This window comes from Gymnoscopelus braueri (assembly GCF_963280865.1).
Source record: "Gymnoscopelus braueri genome assembly, chromosome: 9".
Classification (NCBI taxonomy): Eukaryota; Metazoa; Chordata; class Actinopteri; order Myctophiformes; family Myctophidae; genus Gymnoscopelus; species Gymnoscopelus braueri.
This window is the reverse complement of record NC_137610.1, coordinates 15,168,810-15,190,990: the sequence shown is the minus strand read 5'-3', so window position 1 is coordinate 15,190,990 and position 22,181 is coordinate 15,168,810. Positions and strand designations below refer to the sequence as shown.

At 40.3% G+C, this 22,181-nt stretch overlaps 1 protein-coding gene across 2 annotated transcripts; it reads left to right on the top strand.

Annotated features, from left to right (window-relative positions):
• The first annotated feature begins 11,376 nt into the window (after positions 1-11,376).
• Positions 11,377-20,207, top strand: nr2f2 (nuclear receptor subfamily 2, group F, member 2). Of its 2 annotated transcripts, none has more exons than XM_080437118.1 (3): positions 11,377-12,559; positions 13,728-14,255; positions 17,455-20,207. In XM_080437118.1, exons 1-3 carry the CDS (start codon positions 12,127-12,129, stop codon positions 17,727-17,729), a joined length of 1,236 nt encoding a protein of 411 aa, XP_080293244.1. In that variant the 5' UTR covers positions 11,377-12,126; the 3' UTR covers positions 17,730-20,207. The 2 variants fall into 2 exon arrangements, with proteins under 2 accessions (XP_080293244.1, XP_080293243.1); XM_080437117.1 differs by having other exon boundaries at positions 13,710-14,255.
• Positions 20,208-22,181: the final 1,974 nt, after the last annotated feature.

The following is a 22,181-nucleotide window of genomic DNA, read 5'->3' as shown; positions in this document are numbered from 1 at the left end:
TTTACTTTGTTGTTGTATATCATTTATGTTTCCTATTATTATTATTATTATTACTACTGTTATTGCATCTATGATGGAAACATAACAAACAAGATGTAACAATAAAGAAACCTTGAGGTTCTATTCAATGATAACTACTGTATGTATAACGAGTACACCATAAACAATATGTAATAACATTATATATAATAATAATATAGGTAATCCTTTTTTGAGCTTTCCCATCCAGATTTATTTTCAGTTTTATTATGAGGCAGAAATTCTACCATTATCCTCATGATGTCAATATACTGTATCTGCTGTCTCCCATTTATTGTTAAAAGGATCCCTGGCTGATAAGCCTTATATGCCTTAACACATTATAATTGCCCTCTAAAATTTCTAATTTCAAACACCTTGAATATTTTATTTATTTTAGAAACAGTTCATGTTTTAGGCTACTCAAGAGCAGGGTTGCCAGATCTGCTTATTATAATTTCCCCGCAAGATTTTATTTGAAAATAGCCGATCTACAAGCTCACAACGCGTCGCATCGCGACACGTTGTGAGCTTGTAGATCTGCTATTTTCAAATAGCTGATGTATATGTTAAAGTGCTCATGTGGCCCATAGTCGCTTCTTTTGGGCTGGTTTTCCTAGACCTGGTTGCTTGTTTCTCTCACAGAATCTGGCAACACTGGGGACAATGCCCGTCGCAAGTTGATGATGTCATCTGTCCATGCGTGGTCCAGCCCTATGAATGTATGGAATGCATGTGCAAAGAAAACATATTTAAAATACTTATTTGATGCTCATATTAACCTTAGGTAGCATTACGTTGTTTTACTGTTAATTAATTATAACATGCATTCCATAAATTCCATAGGGCTGGACCACACATGGACAAATGACATCATCAACTTGCGACAGGCAATGTCCCGCTTGAGTAAAAGATGAACTATTTCTAAAATAAATACAATATTTAAGGTGTTTTACATTTTTTATTTTAGTTATAGAGGGCAATTATAATGTATTAAGGCATGTAAGGCTTATTAGCAAACCAATTTAATGGAGGTTTAGAATTAGAAACCTCTGTGACATCATCAGTGACATCATCAATAGAGTATTGGCTCAGGTGTTTGCCAAGCGAACAGAAATAGATTGATGATGACTAGTACAGGGTGTACTTTAAGTGTCTGTTTTTTTTTGGGGTGGCTTTTCAACAAAACAATCTCTCCATTCTTATTAGGAGCCATTGTGGAGATAAAGGTGTTTCGAAGCAGTGCTCATACAGTTACTTTTCTCTCCATCATGAATGAAATAGAAACATTGATTACTGGCAGCCTTTGAATCTTCCATTTTTCAATAATGTGTGCTATTTGGAAATATTTTCCTCTTTCAATCTTCAAATACTTTGGATTCTATTTCAGTTTTTATACATAACTGTAAAGTCTGAAGCTTTCTAGTTAAAACATATTTTTTTCTGTTTGAATGAGAATACAAAGACTGGTTATACTACAGCCTGAAATTCATTATGAATTATCATTTTCCTTTCTCTTTAATACCCAGAATAATCAGCAGTCCTGCGTTACCCAGGGCTTTGCAAAGCCCTCAGAGATAATCTTGACTGGCAAGGTGGAGGTTTTTTTTTTTATCAAGATTTTCAGGACGCCAATGAAGACAAACACTTAACCACTTGAACACCATAGCATCCCTATTCAGGGGGAACATTCGGCAAAGAAAACACCAGATCTACAAGCTCACAATGTGTCGGAGCGCAAGACATGATGAGCTTGTAGATCGTCTATTTTCTGCAAAGACAATTGGTGTAGAGCAGTGGTTCTCAAAGTCCCCAGCCAAAAATGTGTTAATACAGCATCACAAGCATTTTAACCACTTTATCCATTTCTACGTTGGCTATTAAAAAATAAACAATAGCAGATCTACAAGCTCACAGCGCATCACTTTGTGCCATGCTGCGAGCTTGTACATCTGCTATTTTTGAAAAAATAAATCTAAAATGTTTGGAAAGTTTTTAATAGTCTTGCATATTTTTTTTTTTACAATAATCTTCTCTTCTAGGGGTCCCTGGCACAAAACATCTTCAGATGGGGGTCCGCGGCAAAATATAAATCAATTGAGGGGTCCTTGGCATGAAAAGGTTTGAGAACTACAGGTGTAGAGGGAAAAATGTGGACCAAGTACAGAGTCATCCCCAGGTCAACTAATAGGTTAACAGGATAAGGTGCTGTGGGTAATGTCATAGGGAGCTGAGCTGGACTGACACTTTATCCTTTTTCTCAATATGTTTGATATCGTTGCTGTCGGGCAGAAACCTCCTATCTCCATATTCTAACTGTTTGTGTTTTTTCTAAATGAATGCCCTACTACTTGATCATACTACAGCGTCGCACAAAAGTAGCAAAAGCGGTGCGGTGCGTTTTGAGCTTGTAGATCTGCTACTTCTGCTATTTATTTTATTTGAATCCTGAAAAGTAACTGTTTTGGACATACAGTATTATGAGGTTTCCACCCGATGGAGACGATATTTTAGGAATGATAATAGTGACATTGAAAATGTGTTTGCTGCCGTTGCAAGTTACAGACATGCATGGTGCATGCTATCCTGTTAAACTTGTGGAAATGTTTCTTTTGAAATCTATGTGTGATGCAACATCAAGAGGAGGAACTCAGACATGATAACAGGAAAAAAAAAACACTGTAGCCTTTATTTGTCAAGATTGAAGCAGAAACAACACAACAAATTGTGATTGTACTTAGGCAGTGTGCTAACATACATTATACAGTATGTGTGATACTGTAGTCAAATGTAATGATACCTACCAGATAACAGTTACACTGATAATTGCACAAAACATTTAAGAAGAAAAAAGTATACCATTGATTGGAATTGAAGTAGATATCTAGCTATGTAGCTATAGCTACAGTAACACAATACATATTTGAACCCCTCATATTTACAGCAGTGCCCTGGGGGGTCGAGTCACAAAGCGAGGGCAGGTTAAACACAAAGACAAACATCTCATAAGTGGTCATTGCAACCGCAGTCTTGTAGTGTAGGCCACTAAGCAGCTCCGCTGGAACGGCTGGAGGTTAAGTGCCTTGCTTAAGGGCACTTGGACCGTAATCGTTGAGGGCTGAGAGAGGGCACTTCTTCTCGTATAATTTCCCTACCCAAACGGACAGGTGAGGTAACCCTGTGGTCATAATAAGCGATCACTACGTGTAGTAGTCCTGCTTACAGAGTATTATACACCTCCCATCCGCTTATACTGTGGTTTTTGCACCCTTAAACCTGCCAGGCAGCCATAATTCAAACAACAAACCAAATGGATTAAGAGCACATTGGCAGTCAGCCTAAAGGGTGATCATTGAGACAAATTGATCCCTATCTGTTCAAACTGGCACTGTAATCTATCATTGGCAAATTGAACACAGTGAGTTATCTGTGATCTGTTGCTGTTTTAGATAGTGGCCCTTGGGGCAGCGGAGGGTGAGAGTGATGTGTGGTGCTGAATGAGCTCCTTAACAAACTAAGTGCCTGGACTAAAACACATGTCTGTCATATGCTGGCACGCACGTGTTAACACGTGCGTGCGCGCACGCACACACACACACACACACACACACACACACACACACACACACACACACACACACACACACACACACACACAGAGTGCACGCACGCACGCACGCACACACACACACACACACACACATACACACACACGCGGCCCCTGAGGGTCTTACAGTGCACAAACATAATGACATCATGATTATACGAGAGCAGAAAATAATAGTAGGCCTGTACTTTAGTAAATACATCTAAGTTACAAGCAAAATGGTTAAAATGGGCATCCCCATCCATGTCTGTCTCACTCACGCACACGCACACACACATACACACACACACACACACACACACACACACACACACACACACACACACACACACACACACACACACACACACACACACACACACACACACACACACATTGGTCAAATAGATCACTGTCAAAATTTGAATTGTTGTAAACTGTTAAAAACTCAAATCTATCAAATTTGTCTATCTATCAATCCTACATTAAAATGAATACAGAACTAACATTATCGTCTGCCCCTCTCTCTCTCACTTTCTGTCTTACACTGCCTGTCACCGCAATGTGTACACATACACACACACACACACACACACACACACACACACACACACACACACACACACACACACACACACACACACACACACACACACACACACACACACACACACACACACACACATACACACACACATACACACACACACACACACACACACACTTGCTCCTTTTGTACACACACACACACACACACACACACACACACACACACACACACACACACACACACACACACACACACACACACACACACACACACACACACACACACACACACACGTACAAACTCTCTTACGCATGCACGCACACATGCACACACGCACATACAGTACAGCACACGCACACAACACATGCAGGCATCCACAGTAAAAAAAAAAGGGTTCCTTTGCGTACCGGGTCCATTTGGTTCTAGTTTTACACTCACTCCTCTGAGTTAGATTAATAATTGGATTTTACTGTACAGTCATCTACAGGTTGTGTCCTTTGACTTGACTTCTATATATGTTTTAGATTGGGGGGGTTTTAGACCCCCCGTCTAACTCATTCCAATATCACCACTAATAATGGATTTTTGGTGATTTTTTTTCCAAAAGTTACTCTGTTCATATAAATCTTCTTTCCTCTGGGTGGTCAATTTAGGAGCCATGTTTGAACTTTTAAGCTAGAAGAAGGAAAATATGTAATCCACTCATGGGCGTACTTGTGTTTTAAATGGACAAACGGGACATCTGTTAACTTTATGCATTCACAGTACAACCCTTGCAAAGTATGCATCCTCATGATCAATAATCTCAGTCTCTTGATAATTTCTTTCGAAACAGTTTCAAAACCAATCCTTTTCTATAAAAGCATTTATGGAAACATTTAGCTGAAAGCATGCCGTCTCCCTCTGCGTTCTCTATACTTACATTGTATTAGGAGCAAGAATTGCTTAAATGGGCCCAGATGTTCAAGCTCATATCTGATTAATAGCTGTAGTTTTGCTCATATCTTTGCATGAGCTATATCTTGGCAGCAGCCCTGTGAAGAGCTGATAACAGGAGACAGGAGATAAAACCTTAACAGCCAAAAATTTAAGGATACTGATTTTACATAATCTAAAGCAGAGAAATAAAGTATATTTCATGTTAGGATACACAGGGCTCAGTGAGCCGTCAGTTAAATTAAATGAACCGAAGAGACAGTGGGAGTGCTGTTATGGTTTCTGCTGTGGGTGTAGAAAGTTGGCGTGGCCGTGAACAAATATAATTGTGTAGCATACACCAGAAATAACACCTGAGATACCTGTTGCCTTCACACGCTGACAAGAAAATAATGATCTCTCCTGTTCAATCTGTTTTTTTTTCCCCCTCTTCTTCAATGTTGTAATTATAATTTCAGCTGGGTTAATGCTCAGCCATACAGAAAACAAAGTATAGGCTAAATTAACAAATGTGACAAACTTCTCCAATACGTGTTTTTTTTTTTTTTGGAGAGGAAGAGATTTGTTTCATGCCTTGATATTCCATAGTCATCTAATTCAATCACACTCTTCAAGTTGATTAGCCTGGTTAACCTTTGCTCTCTGTTGGGTCTGGAAGGGTTAATCAGGGCGGGAACTCTAAGACCTCCGGGGTCACCATCTCTGTGTGTCTCCATCCCGGAGGACTTTAGTGGAGGCAGAGATAAGATTAAAGTGAACTTTTATCCTCTATAGTTTTGACTTTTCTCACCACTGCAAAGGGGCTCGTTTACCGTTATTTTAACAGAAGGGAGGTGTGATGAATTGAATACACAGGACCCCAATGGAAATATAAGCCATAGTGCTTTCTTGGGTTTAACACTTTTTGCTCCTTTTGTATAGAACTGTAGCTACTTTCTGTGCTTTGTTTTTGCAAACTGTTAATAAAGTATTCAATCAATCAATCAATCAATCAATCAATCTGGGGGGTGCTACGGGGGGCGTTTCTTCAAATTCCCCCCATTCTGAGGCAATTGTCAATGGGGTATAGCTTTTATGTGAAGATTAATCTTTACCGATTTCATCATAATTGCTGTGTGGTTTATTTTGATGGCTGATTTAATCTCAGAGTTTGCCCTATCCCCCCCCCCCCCAACCCCGTGCATATAGGCGCATAAGCAAGAAAAAGGGGGGAAATTATCAATTCCAGCGCGTGCAGGCATAACCTGTTACCAGTGTTGCCAGATTGTGTGAGAGAAATAAGTAACCAGGTCTATGAAAACAATGCGACGCGTTGTGAGCTTGTAGATCTGCTATTTTCAAAGACAAATCTTTTTTTTGTGTGAAAATTTTGGAATATTTTCAAATCCACACAAATATTGTATGGGGGGTGGGGGGTGGGGGTCTCTGGCACAAAATATTTTCAAAAAGGGGGGGGTGTCTGCGGACAAATACATATTAATTTGGAGGGTCCTTGACATGAAAAGCCACTGGGTTTAAACAACATTTAGATAACAAGCCCCAAAAAAAACGCAACCCACCAATATTTACAAGCAACTTTACAGAAGAAAATAGCCCAAAACGGCTTATAATAAGCCGACATGGCAACACTGCCTGTTACATGAGTGAAAGCAGGTTTTTTTCCCCCCTCTTTGCATGACCGTAAATCTCAACTATTATCTGGGTTATTTACTAGCTATCGATTAATGTAACTGCACTTAATATCCCAATCAGCACATCCTCAGCCCTGTGTCCCATGCAGCTGAGCCTGTGTTTTGTTTTACTAACAATAATAAAGTGATTTAGCACCCTTTTTTTCTGTGCCGGAGCATGGGAAAAAATCGTTAAAGATCCAGCTATTTGTGTGTGATCAGTAAATATTTAGTGCCGGCGACGTCGTCGTCTGTCTGGTCTTAATCGATAGTGGTCCCCGTTGGGCAGCGCTATTGTTGTAATGTAATGTGTAGACTTGCTGAGAGTAGCCTGGGCTTTGGAAGGAACCACATAGGAAAAGAGACAGTGTAAACTCCGTGTTTGGTCATTTTAGAGCAAATGCGTTATTATGCATTAGCGTTATTATGTGCAATAACTATAACTATAATAATTATCAGGACCCCAATGGAAACAAGCCATAGTGCTTTCTTGGGTCTATCCTTATAACATCCTTTTGTGTGAAACTGTACCTCTGTGCTTTTTTTTTGCAAACTGTTAATAAAGTATTCAATCAATCAATGAATCAATCTAACAAAATATTGATTAAGGCAATCCTAATTTCAAAGGCCTCTCTTCCCACTCTCTCTCTTTTAGTCTTCCCCTTTATGTAGCCTCTATGTATAAGTATAATGCTCTTTAAAATGTTCTAGCACACAGCACAATTTGTCTTAATTACTCATTATTATTAATAGTCAAACAACTATATATTTACACTAATAAAGACCAGCTAAAGATATCAAATCATAACACTATTATAAATGATAATAGCCTAATAATAATCATGTTTGTCAATGTCACTGTCCTTTATTTTTTAAGTTTGAGTCTTTATTTAAATATTACAATACAGATTGTATTTGTAACTTTAGAACGCTATAGAATAATCTTAAAATTAATATACCACAAAGTTCATTGCATCCACAAATTGTAATATAGCAGAAATCCTGCATACATGCTCACCAAAGACAGGTGTCTGTATGCTGTCTACAACCCCTCCCTCTCCTTTCAATAGCCCACAAAGCAGCGGCGGAGAGAGGCGCATTTTGGCCATATTACTGTAGCCCTGGTCCCTGAGAGAAAAGACGCGCAGGAAGGATATCTTCTTGCATGCATCCTATCCCAGTGGTTCTCCTTTTCAGGCACCGACCCCCCAAAATAATCATAATGAACTGGGGACCCCCAAAAATAATCATATATGAACTGGGGACCCCCCCACCCTAGCTGACAAACACTTGGAATTGTAGGAGTTGAGGCATTAATTTTTTTTGTTTGACTTGGTTAAGAAAAATATTGTGGAAAATAGCAGATCTACAAGCTCACAACACCTCATGTTTGTGAGCGTGTAGATCTGCTATTTTCAAAATGTTTGCCTCTTTCTTATATTATTTGCCAATTAAGCCAATGTTTAATTAATTAAGCCAGTTTTTATAGTACAGTTTGTTGATTGCTTTTGATCAGTAATGCTCTTTTTCTTTGCATTTTTCTTTTTTTGTAGGTATTAAAAAGGTCTTAAAAGTCCTTAAATGGACAGTCCTTCACTGTCATCTATGGGGACCCCCCCAAAATCATGTGGGGACCTCCCTGGGGGTCCCGACCCACAGGTTGAGAACCCCTGTCCTAGCCTACAGCCTACTTATCACCTCTAAAGCCAGTCAAATCAAGTGATATTGCGCTATTGCTATACGATCCATCAATTTATATATTTAAGATGTTCTCGCTCAACACGTGGAGTGCGAGTCAGTTGTTGGTGCGCTCTCGCTCTCCAAAGTTTTTTGCATTATTATTGCATATTGCATTTTCCAATAAACTGTTGTTTTTTTGTGCAGTGTTTCACTCCGTCTGTTGGAGAGGAAGAGGCTTTTCCCAGTTCATTCTGAGCATTACATCGAAAAGAAGAACACTAAATATAGAATTTGAATAAGAGAGAAGATGCATCACAAACCTACCAAATGCATACGTTGCTGATTCTCCCGTATACGGGAGAATCAGCAACGTGTGCATCTGTAGGTTTGTGGACAATACACAGCCTCCGGTCGGCATCATCTTTAGCCCTATAGCCTATATATAGCTCACGATCGCACTTACAATAACTTCAATTAATATTTAATATTTAGAAACCAGTGCAGCATATTGTGCACGACATGGAAATTAATTCCTGTAGGCTAATTACAAATGACAGGCACTGGCGCCCGCCCGGACTCCATTGATCCGACCATTATTGTAGAAATATCGTATGGGTGCGCTTTTTTATTAGTAGCCTATGTCTTGTTGTTTTATGTTCTCATTACAAAGCTCATGCACTCATTTCAACAATATAAGCTATATAGTGTCAAATAGACGCACCCTTTCAAGAGAATAAAACGACGCTTTCTGTTGGTTTAATACTAATTACACATGTACAAAATGTATACTTACCAACTGATGCTAGAATCCATGGACAATTCTTCACTTCTCTCAGTCACGGTAGACTATTTTATTTGCAGACTCTTCATTTCAGAAGGATCTGCAAATAAAAAACCGACAAAATAGTAATGCAGACAAATACATGATCGGCTAAATGTCTTTATAAGAACAGAATTAGTGCAAATACCACATAGCTGGAACAATAGTGAAGTATAGCTAAATGTAAATCCAAACTTTGGCAACTCTCGAAGCCCACGTCGATCGTCCGGGTCATCCTATAAAACAGACATTTAAACAAACAGTCGGTCAGTTTACATGGTGCTCGTTAGTTTGGTCGGTGCGAGAGACAAGAGACTGAGGCAGTCGCCGTGTAGGATGGCTCCTCTAAATTGCAGCTCATTTTGAAGCAAAGGATTCATACGCTAGGGGGCACCCATATACTGTAATAGCTACGTCCTGGGATCCTGTGTGATGCTGCCCTGTCCATATAGCGTTAGAATGGGGACTATAGGCTACTCTATACATGCCTTCAAAGTTTTACCTTAGAAGTTTGAGTTTGACAACCCCTCTGATTTTTTTATTAAAGTATAGCCTTTTTGATTAATTGAATACACATGACCCCAATGGAAACGAGCCATCTTGGGTTTAATACTTTTAGCATATTTTTGTATAGAACTGTACTTTCTGTGTTTGTTTTTTTGCAAACTGTTAATAAAGTATTCAACCAATCAATCAATCAATCAATCAATTAATCAATCAATCAATCAATCAATCAAAGCCTATGCTACCAGCTCGTGAAACACATGTCTGCAAACATAGTCTGACTGCACTGCGAGCAACGATCCCTTCTTTACACGGCATGATCTATAACGTTTCTATTACCTAAAAACTGTTATGTTATTGTATGTCTTTGCCTTGGTGATGGCTGTGGATATAGCCTCAGATTATAAATAATAATAATAATAATAATAATAATAATAATAACAACAGATACATATTTTAATCTAAAGGTAGGCGGTGGCTGAGTCCTAGGTGTGCCTTAAGCGGGCACATGGCGTCAATAGCCGATTTAAGATTATTATATTAAGGCATTGGTAAACTGGCGTTTACACACTAAATGAGTCAATTGAACCTGATGGACATTGACGCCTATAGGCCATAGTTATAGGTCACTGTATCCTGATCCTAGTGAAATCTAAAATGTAGCCTATAAGAGAACCATGGCTATTATGATGAATGGATCACAGCATACAGTAAGAACCACTGCCCAAATGTCAGAAACAGTTCAGCCATAAGGCAGACCTACAAAGACTATGACAATAGCCATAGTAAATCGATGTGGGTCTTCGACACGAGATCAAGTCAAATCTAGACCTTGTTGTAATGGACTGTCCAATTTAGCTAATTAGCCAATTACATGTCTGGCGTGGTCAGAGACATAACAGACCATGAACATAAATATCATATTTATCTTATAAAGTGTAAATAAGATAAGAACTGTGATACAGTGGATTCAAAGTGGCTATCCTTCTCTCTCTCTCTTATTTTTTTTTTTTTGCTAGGCTAGGGGTGGGGGTGAGGGGGTCACTGCGTTCAGAGGTTCATCGTTAGCTGACCACAGGTTTAAAGATCAAAATAAGGTCACTCTGTCTGGACAATTTTATGTGAGCGACAAGGATTCATTATTCTACCGCATAGCCATAGACAAAATGATCTAGGGATGTTTTATGCTTGTTATGATCAACAGTAGTGGATTTTGTCGCCTGATATGCCGTAAGGAACCTAAATCAAGACAGATTTTCATGAAAATTGCAAGGCTTTATCGGGCATGCATTTCACTGATTTCAGTATATAGGCTAAGCTATTTGAGTGAATAAAAGCTTTGCCTTTCCAAAACACGTCTCTTTTTAGGACCCAGCGGCCCTCTCGACCCCTATTTCTTGCTCTGGCAAGGCACCAAGTAGCACAAGTGCCGACTAGCCAATAGGGCTGAGGGGGAGGTCCGTAGGCTCTGACCAGTCAAACACACTCACCTTCCTTATATGGCAGCTGATCTCCATGGTAACGTGTGCTAAGTTGCAGCAGTCGTGTCAAAGTTCACTATATAGAGAGCTCAGTGAGCTGATCACAGAGAAAGCATTCTGCCAGCCCGGCTCCTACCAATCGCAAATCACTTCCTAACCTCCGCCTTTTTAACATATTTGATCACTTTGATTCTCGGCTCTTTTTCCCTATTAGTTATCCTTTGCACAGAGGAGGTTTCTGTGGGTTGTGATCTTTTTGTTTTTACTGCATTCGGCTTTTTTGGGAGAGTTGTCTTCATATTCCAGGCTCCCCAAAAACATTGGCTTAATCTGCGCGCTTGCTGGCGCTACCTCACAAGAAGAAAAGGAACAAGTCGCATTTTTTCCCTTTTTTTCACCCATTTTTTGGGGTAATACCAGTTGGTGATTTTCTTCAAGACTTGTGCTGGAACTTGATAGTGGCTGCTAGAGTGTTCACCGATTGTTTTATGCTGCTGCATCGTCTACAGACTTGCTCCACCTTTTACTGAATAGCCTATGCTACCTCGGTTGATTATTCTAATATTTAGCCTACCTTTCCCCATTGATGGGTGTACTGGATGGCTGACTGTAAGCTTCCCTGGACTTGGCCTTTAAGCGCAAGGCAGCGACTCAGCTCGCCATCGCATCAGTTTTGAAACGTGCCTCGCAACGTCTCCAACACAGCAATAAATCGACCACAGTTTTCGGAAGGTTCGGAGTGGATTCAACATAGGGTAGTGATTGACATTTGTGTATGTTCGGCCGAAGATCTCAGTTAATACTGCATTCCTTGAGACTAGAGATATTCACCGCGACATCAAAACGGCAGACAAAAAGTTTCTTTCCGTTGACTGATAGATATGGCAATGGTAGTGTGGAGAGGCTCCCAGGACGATGTGGCTGACACCCAAGGCGCCCTTTCCTCGCAGACCCAGGGAGGACTATCTGGACCAGGCCAGTTGAATCTGTCAGGCTCTCAGGGCGCCCCTCCGACCCCTCAGACGCCCGTCCAAGGACCCCCGATCAACAACACACAGTCCACGCCGACGTCGCAACCGGAGAAACAGCAGCCGCAGCACATCGAGTGTGTCGTGTGTGGGGATAAATCTAGTGGCAAACACTATGGCCAGTTCACTTGCGAGGGCTGCAAGAGCTTCTTCAAACGGAGCGTACGACGGAACCTGACTTACACATGCCGTGCCAACAGGAATTGTCCGATTGACCAGCACCACCGCAATCAGTGTCAGTACTGCCGCCTCAAAAAATGCCTCAAAGTTGGCATGAGACGGGAAGGTATTGGGATTTTTTGTTTCTCTATTGATGTATCTATTAATGCATTCACACTCAGGCAATCGAGCACACGAACACCATGTCGCTCTCCCCACATAAGCCATGTTTGTCTGCCGACTCTTTTCCCTCCACACGGCGCTGCGAGAGACCCGAAAGCCTCGCAATGGAGCCGCTATCGCTATCCCTCCAGACGGGGCTTCGTCGGGTCTTCAGTCGATGATAGAATTCATTTTAGATTCTAAAAGCACATCATTGCTCCCTCGCAGCAATACAATCGTAGCCACGGCCACGCTATTATGCCCGAATGATAGTTGGATAAATACGTGAAATAGATAAAAATCTGTATTAGATAGATGATACTGTATACTACTGTGCTATTATGGCGAGTGTCGAAATTAAGACAGCGTGTTCAGGGCTGCATCCCCGCATTTTGCGCCGTCTATCAGTTACATAACTAACACCGGACATTTGCTTGAATTATGTATGCAATGCCGATATGTGATCTAAATCACATCGTTGGATATTTTGTCGAACACGGCCCTATACTTGCTTTATAAAACTAGATGAATTGCTAAGTAGGTTAAGGGTTAAACACGGTCTGCCTTGCCCTCTTTGTGTTGCTTTACAGCCCAGCTCATGTTGCTGGAGCTGAATAACAGCATCTTAAGACTACATATATGCATGTGCTCAAAAAGACGTTTAAAATCAGCCATAAGACAACATGGTTTGTAACGCCAGACGTTTATTAGCCGAACGGTCATTGTTTGCCTGTATCCATTTACCTGTGTGCTACAGTATGCTATTATAGTAGGTGTCCATGTCCTCATTGTTGTTGTTATTTCAATACCTGACATTAATTGTTATTATTCTATGGCCAATTCAGTCAGCATGCACTAAGCTTTTTGACAGCATGTTGTTCACAACAGCATGTTGTTCGATGAATTGAATACACAGGACCCCAATGGAAACAAGCCATGATAGTGCTTTCTTTGGTTTAAATCCTATTTATCATCCCTTTGTATTATAGAACTGTACTTTTCTGTGCTTTTTTTTGCAAACTGCTAAATAAAGTATTCAATCAGTCAGTCAGTCAAAATCATGTTCAGTATGACTTGCTTAATAATTTGCAGAATTCAGGCATCAATATCTGTAGTTTCTCTATTTACTGCAGCAGTTCAAAGGGGACGGATGCCACCCACACAGCCACACCACGGCCAGTTCGCCTTGACAAATGGGGACCCGCTGCACTGCCATTCCTACCTATCCGGATATATCTCTCTCCTGTTGAGAGCGGAGCCCTACCCGACGTCCCGCTATGGCAGTCAATGCATGCAGCCCAACAACATCATGGGCATCGAGAACATTTGCGAACTCGCGGCCAGGATGCTCTTCAGCGCCGTGGAGTGGGCCAGGAATATTCCCTTCTTTCCAGACCTGCAGATCACCGACCAGGTGGCTCTGCTGAGGTTGACGTGGAGTGAGTTGTTTGTGCTCAACGCCGCACAGTGCTCCATGCCCCTCCATGTGGCTCCACTGCTGGCGGCGGCTGGCCTCCACGCCTCCCCCATGTCCGCGGACAGAGTGGTGGCCTTTATGGACCACATTAGGATCTTCCAGGAACAAGTGGAAAAGCTCAAGGCTTTGCACGTTGACTCTGCCGAATACAGCTGCTTAAAGGCAATTGTGCTCTTCACCTCAGGTAAGAAGACAATAGATTTAAAAAACAAAGTCCAGTGGTTCTCAACCTGTGGGTCGGGATCCCCCAGGGGGGTCCCCACATGATTTTTTTTTGAGAGGGGGGGTCCCCTAGAGGACAGTGAATTGCAATTTAAGGACTTTTAAGACCTTTTTAATACAAAATTAAATAAATAAAAAAAGACCATTACTGCATAAAAAATAATCAACAAACCATAATACTATAAAAACTGGTGAAACATTGGCCAAAATGTCAAATTATATAAGAAAGAAGCAAAAATTGTGAAAATAGTTGCAAGGCATTGTGAGCTTGTAGATCTGCTATTTTCACAATATTTATCTGTGGTCAAAACAAAGTCAAACAAAATTGAATGCCTCAACTCCTACAATTCCAAGTGTTTGTCAGGGTGGGGGTGGGGGGGGGGGGGGTCCCCAGTTCAATCATGATTATTTTTTTGGGGGGGGGGTCGCGGCCTTGAAAGGGTTGAGAATCATTGGATATTAAACAACAGTTCAGGTTCAACCTGTGTGAATGTGAGACATATGGACGCTACCAACAGACGTTGACTCAAACACCCTTGACCCAAATATACATGCACACACGTGTGAAATATCAAAGGCCTATATGTTTACTTACTCTGCCTTCATTAATTATAGCCAGCGGCCAGTGGGCTGGCCTTTTGATATAGTAAATTATGAAACCATTTGATGAAGATACTGAGCTAGTCAGGGACACAAACAATAGCTAACCGAATATTTGACGCAATTTAGCAAAAATATGCTCTTTCTTTATTTTTCACTAAAAGCACGAAATAGGGGAAGCAAGGCAAGCATTGTCTTGAAAACAAAGAAATAACCGGGAGTTGTTATATAGGCCCCTTATTATAAGTTTCAAACAAATGGCCATAAAACATTTAAAAAGCATTTTCTGTCTGGAATAGTTCTCCCTGATCCCATGTGTTGTGTCGATGAATGTTACACTTGGAGATTTCGGTCATTTATCAATGTGTGTGTATGCCCAACGTCTTGTTTGTATGGAATGACAGATATAAATGATGTCACGCTCCGAGGGGGAGGGGAACAGAACAAGAAAGACAACCCTAATGTTCCATTTGCACACAGTATAAAGCACAGCACAGGTTTCAGCCACTCTTGTCATTTATGGTCAGACATTTCCGAGAACCATCGCAGTATCTCTCCTCTAGGCCTATATATACGAGTATGTGGGATGTTGCCGTGTCGGGGCTTTCTGTGATGTTTGACAGTGTCGGGGCTTTCTGTGATGTTTGACAGTTTAAAAAAAATGGGTAGGCCTATGTTCCATTTTTATTTCCCAAAAAGATCCCCAGTCCCTCGAGGGACTGGGGATCTTTTTTGGAAAATAACAAATGGTAGGGTTATAAGGATCCTTCCCTTACCCTAGCCTTGCAAGATAGCGATTCAAGACATCTCTGGACTTGTTCCAAAACTAGGTCATGACCCAAACTTCCTCGCTATTTTGTTACATTATAGCTATACAGCCTTTAGACTGGAAAATAAAAAGCGGGTGCAAAGTGAAGATTTACGAGGGTTCATCGTTGGGTTATATCACGAAGAAAAGCTCTTCTTTAAAAATCATAATAATATATATAGGCGCAGCAGGCTATACTGGCATGTTTATTTGATTTCTGTTCACAAATTTTCTGTTTTCAGATGCCTTTGTTATTACAAAAAAAAAATAACAACCCTTAAAAAATGCCCTTAATCAGGAGTTCCACGGTTGTTTAAAGTGTATTTCTCCCTGCCTGACTGACTGCCTGAAGGGCTTTATTGGCCAGAAATGGTGCTGGAATAACACGTGTGCTTTTAGTGGTTTTGATAGTGCCTATCTAAACTTTCAAACTTAAAGTGTGTACAGGCGTTTTGGCACACAGTCAGCTGCCGCCCACAACCAGCTGCATGGTTACTAGTTATTATTTTCTTCTCTGATGCTATAGTACGATGGCCCCTTCGTAGCCTATGGGCTCGTTCTTTTTCAAGCTAAATCTCAGCGTAGAAAGGTCAGTAGGTCTCTCTCTCTCTCTCTCTCTCTCTCTCTCTCTCTCTCTCTCTCTCTCTCTCTCCCCCTCCCTCCCTCTCTCTCTCCCCCCCCTCTCTCTCTCTCTCTCTCTCTCTCTCTCTCTCTCTCTCTCTCTCTCTCTCTCTCTCTCTCTCTCTCTCTCTCCCTCCCTCTCTTCTCTGCCTCTCTCTCCCCCTCGCTCTGTAAAACACAGGCCTATCTGAAATAGTCTTCAGCTATGAATATGGTAAATAATTTAGTTGGCTTTTAAAGGGGCTTCGCCATGAGAAAATAAGGCGTCACACCGCATAAACTATAAACACCTCTACGGCCATGTGATATTCAGATAGTATGGTCTGTTTAGCTAAGTATAAGGCCAAATGACGTGCGTTTAATTGGTTTTGGCTCTAAGTCGAATTAAATGTTATAATATATTATATTTTACAACGCAAACTTGGAGTGCACGTCAACCGCCATGATGCGCGTTCCAAATCGTTATGATAGCCTAATTGTGTTAACCACCTAGGCTAGGCCTATTGATTATTGTTGCTATAGACTATAATCACAATAGTCAGAAAGTTGCGAGGCACTTACCTTGAAAAAAAAAAGGACTCCTAAAATCTACTTTTTTAATTAGGCTATAGCCCACACACACACACACACACACACACACACACACACACACACACACACACACACACACACACACACACACACACACACACACACACAAATTATACAAATTATTATTAAAATATTATTGTATTATTATTATGTGTAGCCTATATATATATATATATATATATATATATATATATATATATATATATATATATATATATATATATATATATATATATATATATATATATATATATTGACCATACAATGACCATTGTTAAGTGTCAAGTGATGTGTTGTCAAACTAATGCTTAATGTATAACCCATCGTACGATGGTGTTGAAAATAGCAGATCTAAAATAGCAGATCTACAAGCTCACTTGGTGAGCAGCTCCACTTTGTGTGAGCCTGTAGACCCGGGCTATTTCCGTGCGCGACACCGTCGACGAAACAAGCATAAATCAGGCTTACGATGTACTTAAGCCCGGCGTCTTGACATATCTTCTGCTTACACATTATTAACGTTTATTTGTTTTTCCACTAGATGCTTGTGGCCTCTCAGATGTGGCCCATGTGGAAAGTTTGCAAGAGAAGTCCCAATGCGCCCTGGAGGAATATGTTCGGAGCCAGTATCCCAACCAGCCAACACGATTTGGGAAGTTGTTACTTCGCTTGCCTTCTCTCCGCACAGTCTCTTCCTCGGTCATAGAACAATTATTTTTCGTCCGATTGGTAGGTAAAACCCCAATTGAAACTCTCATCAGGGATATGTTGCTTTCGGGAAGCAGTTTTAACTGGCCTTACATGTCAATTCAGTAAAGCAGAAGGAACGAACAAAGGGGGCTGAGACTACCGATTGTTAGGCTTCGTTTGTAGAAGGAAAAACGGCTGTTACAAGAGCTTGCTTTCATGAAGAAAGACATTGGCGTAAACATGACTGTGAATTTCAAAAATTGAGACATCCAGTGAACTTTGAAAAATATACAAGCTCCCAGTGTCATTCAGAACAACCTGCTTCGATCCATTTTTTTTGTAAAGAAAGAAGAAAAAGGACAAAAAAAAATAAGAAAGGGATTTTGGTTAATCCTTAAGGAAAATTTAAGTATTAAGTGCATTTAAAATGATAATTTGGGTATTAAAAAAAGAAAAGAAAAAAAAAACATGGGGAAAGAAAAAAGTTTTCTTTGCTCAAATGACTTGTCCTGTGTCCATGTATAGCTGTGTTTTGTACTTTTCTTTGTTCCTCCTTTCTGGTTCCAAACCGGCCTATGTGATTCTGTAGTACAGGTGGTGTTATTTTAAAAAAAGAAATCCATGATTTTTATTTTGAAACAGTGAAATAATGTAAAATGTTCTAAAAGAATTAAAACCACAGCAATAGGAAGAGGCTTATAATCTAGGCTTAATGCTGCAAGCGCACTTATATTGTTAGGATGACCAATAACATCTGGGAAAAAAAGTTATGTTTTTGTTTTAGCTTTTTTTTTGGAGTTCATGTTCAACTTTATGACCCAGCTAAAAAATATTGCTCTTTCAACTAGTATGAAGTACCAAGATCCTTTTTGTTTCCATTATGGTTTTCTGGCTAAATCCAGACCACGATAGTCCTCTAAATAAGAATTTGCCAGCTTGAAAGTCCAGTGCCTAACGCTGATGTAGGCCTATAATGAAATGATAGTCAACAGTTTACACTATTTAGCCTATTTGATGGATGGTTCCTCTGCATGCACCTCCAGCTGACACTACCTGGCATCAATGTCCAATTGGGTTTGACCTGAAGCTTGACAATGTCAAAGGAAATGCTATATGCTAGTAGCACAGTCCTACTGTCCATAATCTGTGTTTATTTGACACAATTTGCGTACATGGGGGTGTTTGAAGTTGCTAAATGGCAATGAAAACAAAAGTACCCATAAAGTAAACTATCTTAAAATTGGAGAGGTCAAGGGTCATAAAAGTTTGAAACATAAAAGGAGTAGTGTTTAATAGCAGTATTATTAAAGCGTCCCTGAAACGTCAATCTTTATTCACTTCAAGCATTAAGTGCCTGACAAGCATGATGTAATTTCTTATCAAAATGTTGTTAAAGTAGGCCCATAACATTTTGGGAACACGATTAGATTTGAAACTTCAGTCGTATGCTCTTGTATTTCACTTGAAAACGTTGATTAGAGAGGCAGTATTCTTGTAAATATAGGTCAATTCATTTCAACGAGTTTTCCTTTATACAAAGTATATGTGATTAAGAAAAATCTGTGGTTGCCATTTTTTTCGGTAATACAACGTCTTCAAATTGAGTGGCAGACTTAGCTAGTAGCACTGAAAGTTATGTTTTTAATGTATATACATATTACGACAAAATGTTTCTTTTTTCATGTATATTTAGACTGTGAATGCATGGCCACAGGTCGCTAACCTATTTTACCTTTGATATATATAAATGTAAATGTTTTTTGACTGTATAGATATAATCTGTGCATTCAGTACACTAGCCCTTGTATTTAAAAAGAAAAAGGAAAAACAAAACGTTCAATATTAGGCTAAGACTAAACAGGGTGAGCTGGTTTTGGAAAGGAGTTGCTATTTTAACGTATAGTGTTAATGCTCCTTTTGGTCTATGACAGTCGCCGCGTGCGTGCGGGCATGCGTGTCTGTGTGTGCGTGTGTGTGTGTGTGTGTGTGTGTGTGTGTGTGTGTGTGTGTGGTCGTGCGCGCGCGAGTACGCGCGCGTGCGTTTTTGAATGCAAGCAATTTTTGTCCTTCGTCTCTAAGCTTTTCTTCAGCACACAAGGCATCATGTTGTGGTTGAATAAAAAAAGGGATCACACACTGCAAAATCCCGAGTGTTTATTTTACTCTGAGAGTGCGCGAATGTAACACTTGTGCACTCTCAGAATTACAAATGGACAGATTAACACGTTCGCACACTCTCTCTACGGAGTGACGAATGGACAAATCAACACCGAGGATTTGACTGTGTATTGTGTAGCTGATTGAACACTGATCTTTGGCTGTTCGTTGCCACATATGGACCAGAGAATGATACATGATTGTAATTATGAACAGTTTAAACTGACCCACGTTTTTATATAAATATATAAAAATATATGACTGCAGGGTATTGATAACGTATAGATACTTTTTTTTATGATTATGATTATTATTATTATGATTATTATTATCATTATTATTATTATTATTATTATTAATTGCAAGTGATATATGTGAGTGTGTGTGGAAGTTTATAGTTGAACACAATTCTTGTTTGTTTGTGTTAGCTTATTGTAAACAAGCATTCTGCTGTAAATTTGTTCTTGGTATTAAATTATAATTTATGAATTTGAAAACAACCTTTTCATGTTTTATTACTCATCCATCGTGTGCGTGTGTGTGTGTGTGTGTGTGTGTGTGTGTGTGTGTGTGTGTGTGTGCACGCGCGTGCGTGCATGCGCGCGCGCGCCTGTGTCTGAGGGTGCGCGCGTGCTTGTGAGTCAGTGTGTGATATGAGCGCACGTGCATATATCTGTGTGGTCGGAGGGTGAGGGTCAGAGACTGGACTCAATCCTGCCACAGCAAATTGCCCAGCGAGTGAAACCGATTCATTTCCAAATTAAATAATATGATCAGTGAACGCCCTTCTAATTTTGAGTTATTATATCTTCAGAAAAAATATATACAAATTATAGCAGGCCTAGGATAGCCTTCTATTCGTCGAAAATGTCAAAAAATGTCCTGACAGTCCAGCGGTGATTAGTGCGTCTTTAAACTTGCCCTAAACTAAACTTGGTGTCCTATATTTCAGTCAATAGGACGTCTTGCCATTTTAAAGGAGCACGGGGTCCATTTGTTTCAAAAGTAGAACTCCATTCTCTGGAACCAAATCGGCAACGCTTTAATAATCGGAAGTTCGGGATATTCTACTTAATGCATTATTTAACTGTGTGAACTCACAAAAGGGAACGCGTCTTTATTAGTGATGGGTTTTAAATATGATCAATATCGTTTATTATGGTGTAATATTGCTGCAATACATCCCTAGCCTACTAGGCAGTCGGCCTATCTATCAGTAATTAATTGCATTAGCCTGATCTAGATGCAAGCTGGGTATACGCCAGCCAGCTTCACCACGTGTTCCTGCTGTTGGTTGGTGGCATTGATGTGTGATGTGTGAGTATGTCTGTGGTGGTGGTGGAGGAGGTGGTGTGGTGTGGTGTGGTGTGGTGTGGTGTGGTGTGGTGTTGTTGCTGAAGATGACAATGATGAGGATGCCATTGGTGATGGTTATGATGACGACGATTATATGATGATGATGATGATGATGACGATGGTATAGGGATGATGATCTTTAATCTAGGACTATGGTGACTATGGTATTTATTGCTGGTGTATAGCCCAACCATAGATCGTGTCTGAGGATAAAGCAATTGTCCGTGTGAGACCACTCGGTGATTTAAGGGGTCTTCAACGTTTTTTCAGGCCAAGGACCCCCTTAGCTGAGACTGAGAGAGAGTTGAAGCAGGGACCCCACATATTGGGTTTCATGTTAGATGTGTGTTTTCAGACATTTAACGACTTAAACCCTCAACTTTGACCGTTGTCTCGGTACTTGGTCTGCTCTTTTTCCCCTGCACACCAAACGTCTTTGCCGAAAATAGCCAATTGTGAGCTTGTAGATCGGCTATTTTCGGCTAATGTTACCCCCAGAATAGGGATGCGAGGGTTCAAGTGGCTAACGTAAAAACAAACAAACAAAAAAGTCCCTATACCACACAAAGATTTGGCGGCCCCCCTGTAGTAACTCTTGAGGACCCCCTAGAGGGTCCCTGTTGAAGATCCTTGATCTAAGGTGCTTACAAAATCACTGCAACTGGCTATATGTGGTTAATAATCAGTTAATGAAGTTATAGCCTTGGCCAGGCAGAAGCTTTGCTCTGTTCCCCCAACACATCAAACATGAGCCCATATATTAATATCAGATCTTAAAGGGAAAAAAAGGAAAGTATAGGCCTATATACACATTGCGTTTGAGTTGGATCACTACGTGTATTTGGTTGGCTTTTTAGTTGACACTGACGGAGCGTGCTGCTGAACTCCATCATTTGGACTTTTTTTTTGTAGTTTATTAGTTTGTGCAAAAAAGCTAATGAGGTGTAACCTGGCGCTACACGTCACGTCACTTTTTATTTATGTCTGTGTGAGGTGAGAACTTTTTGACGTAGTATATAAGCTGCCAAAACATCGTCTCTACATGCTATAAGAACATTGTACATG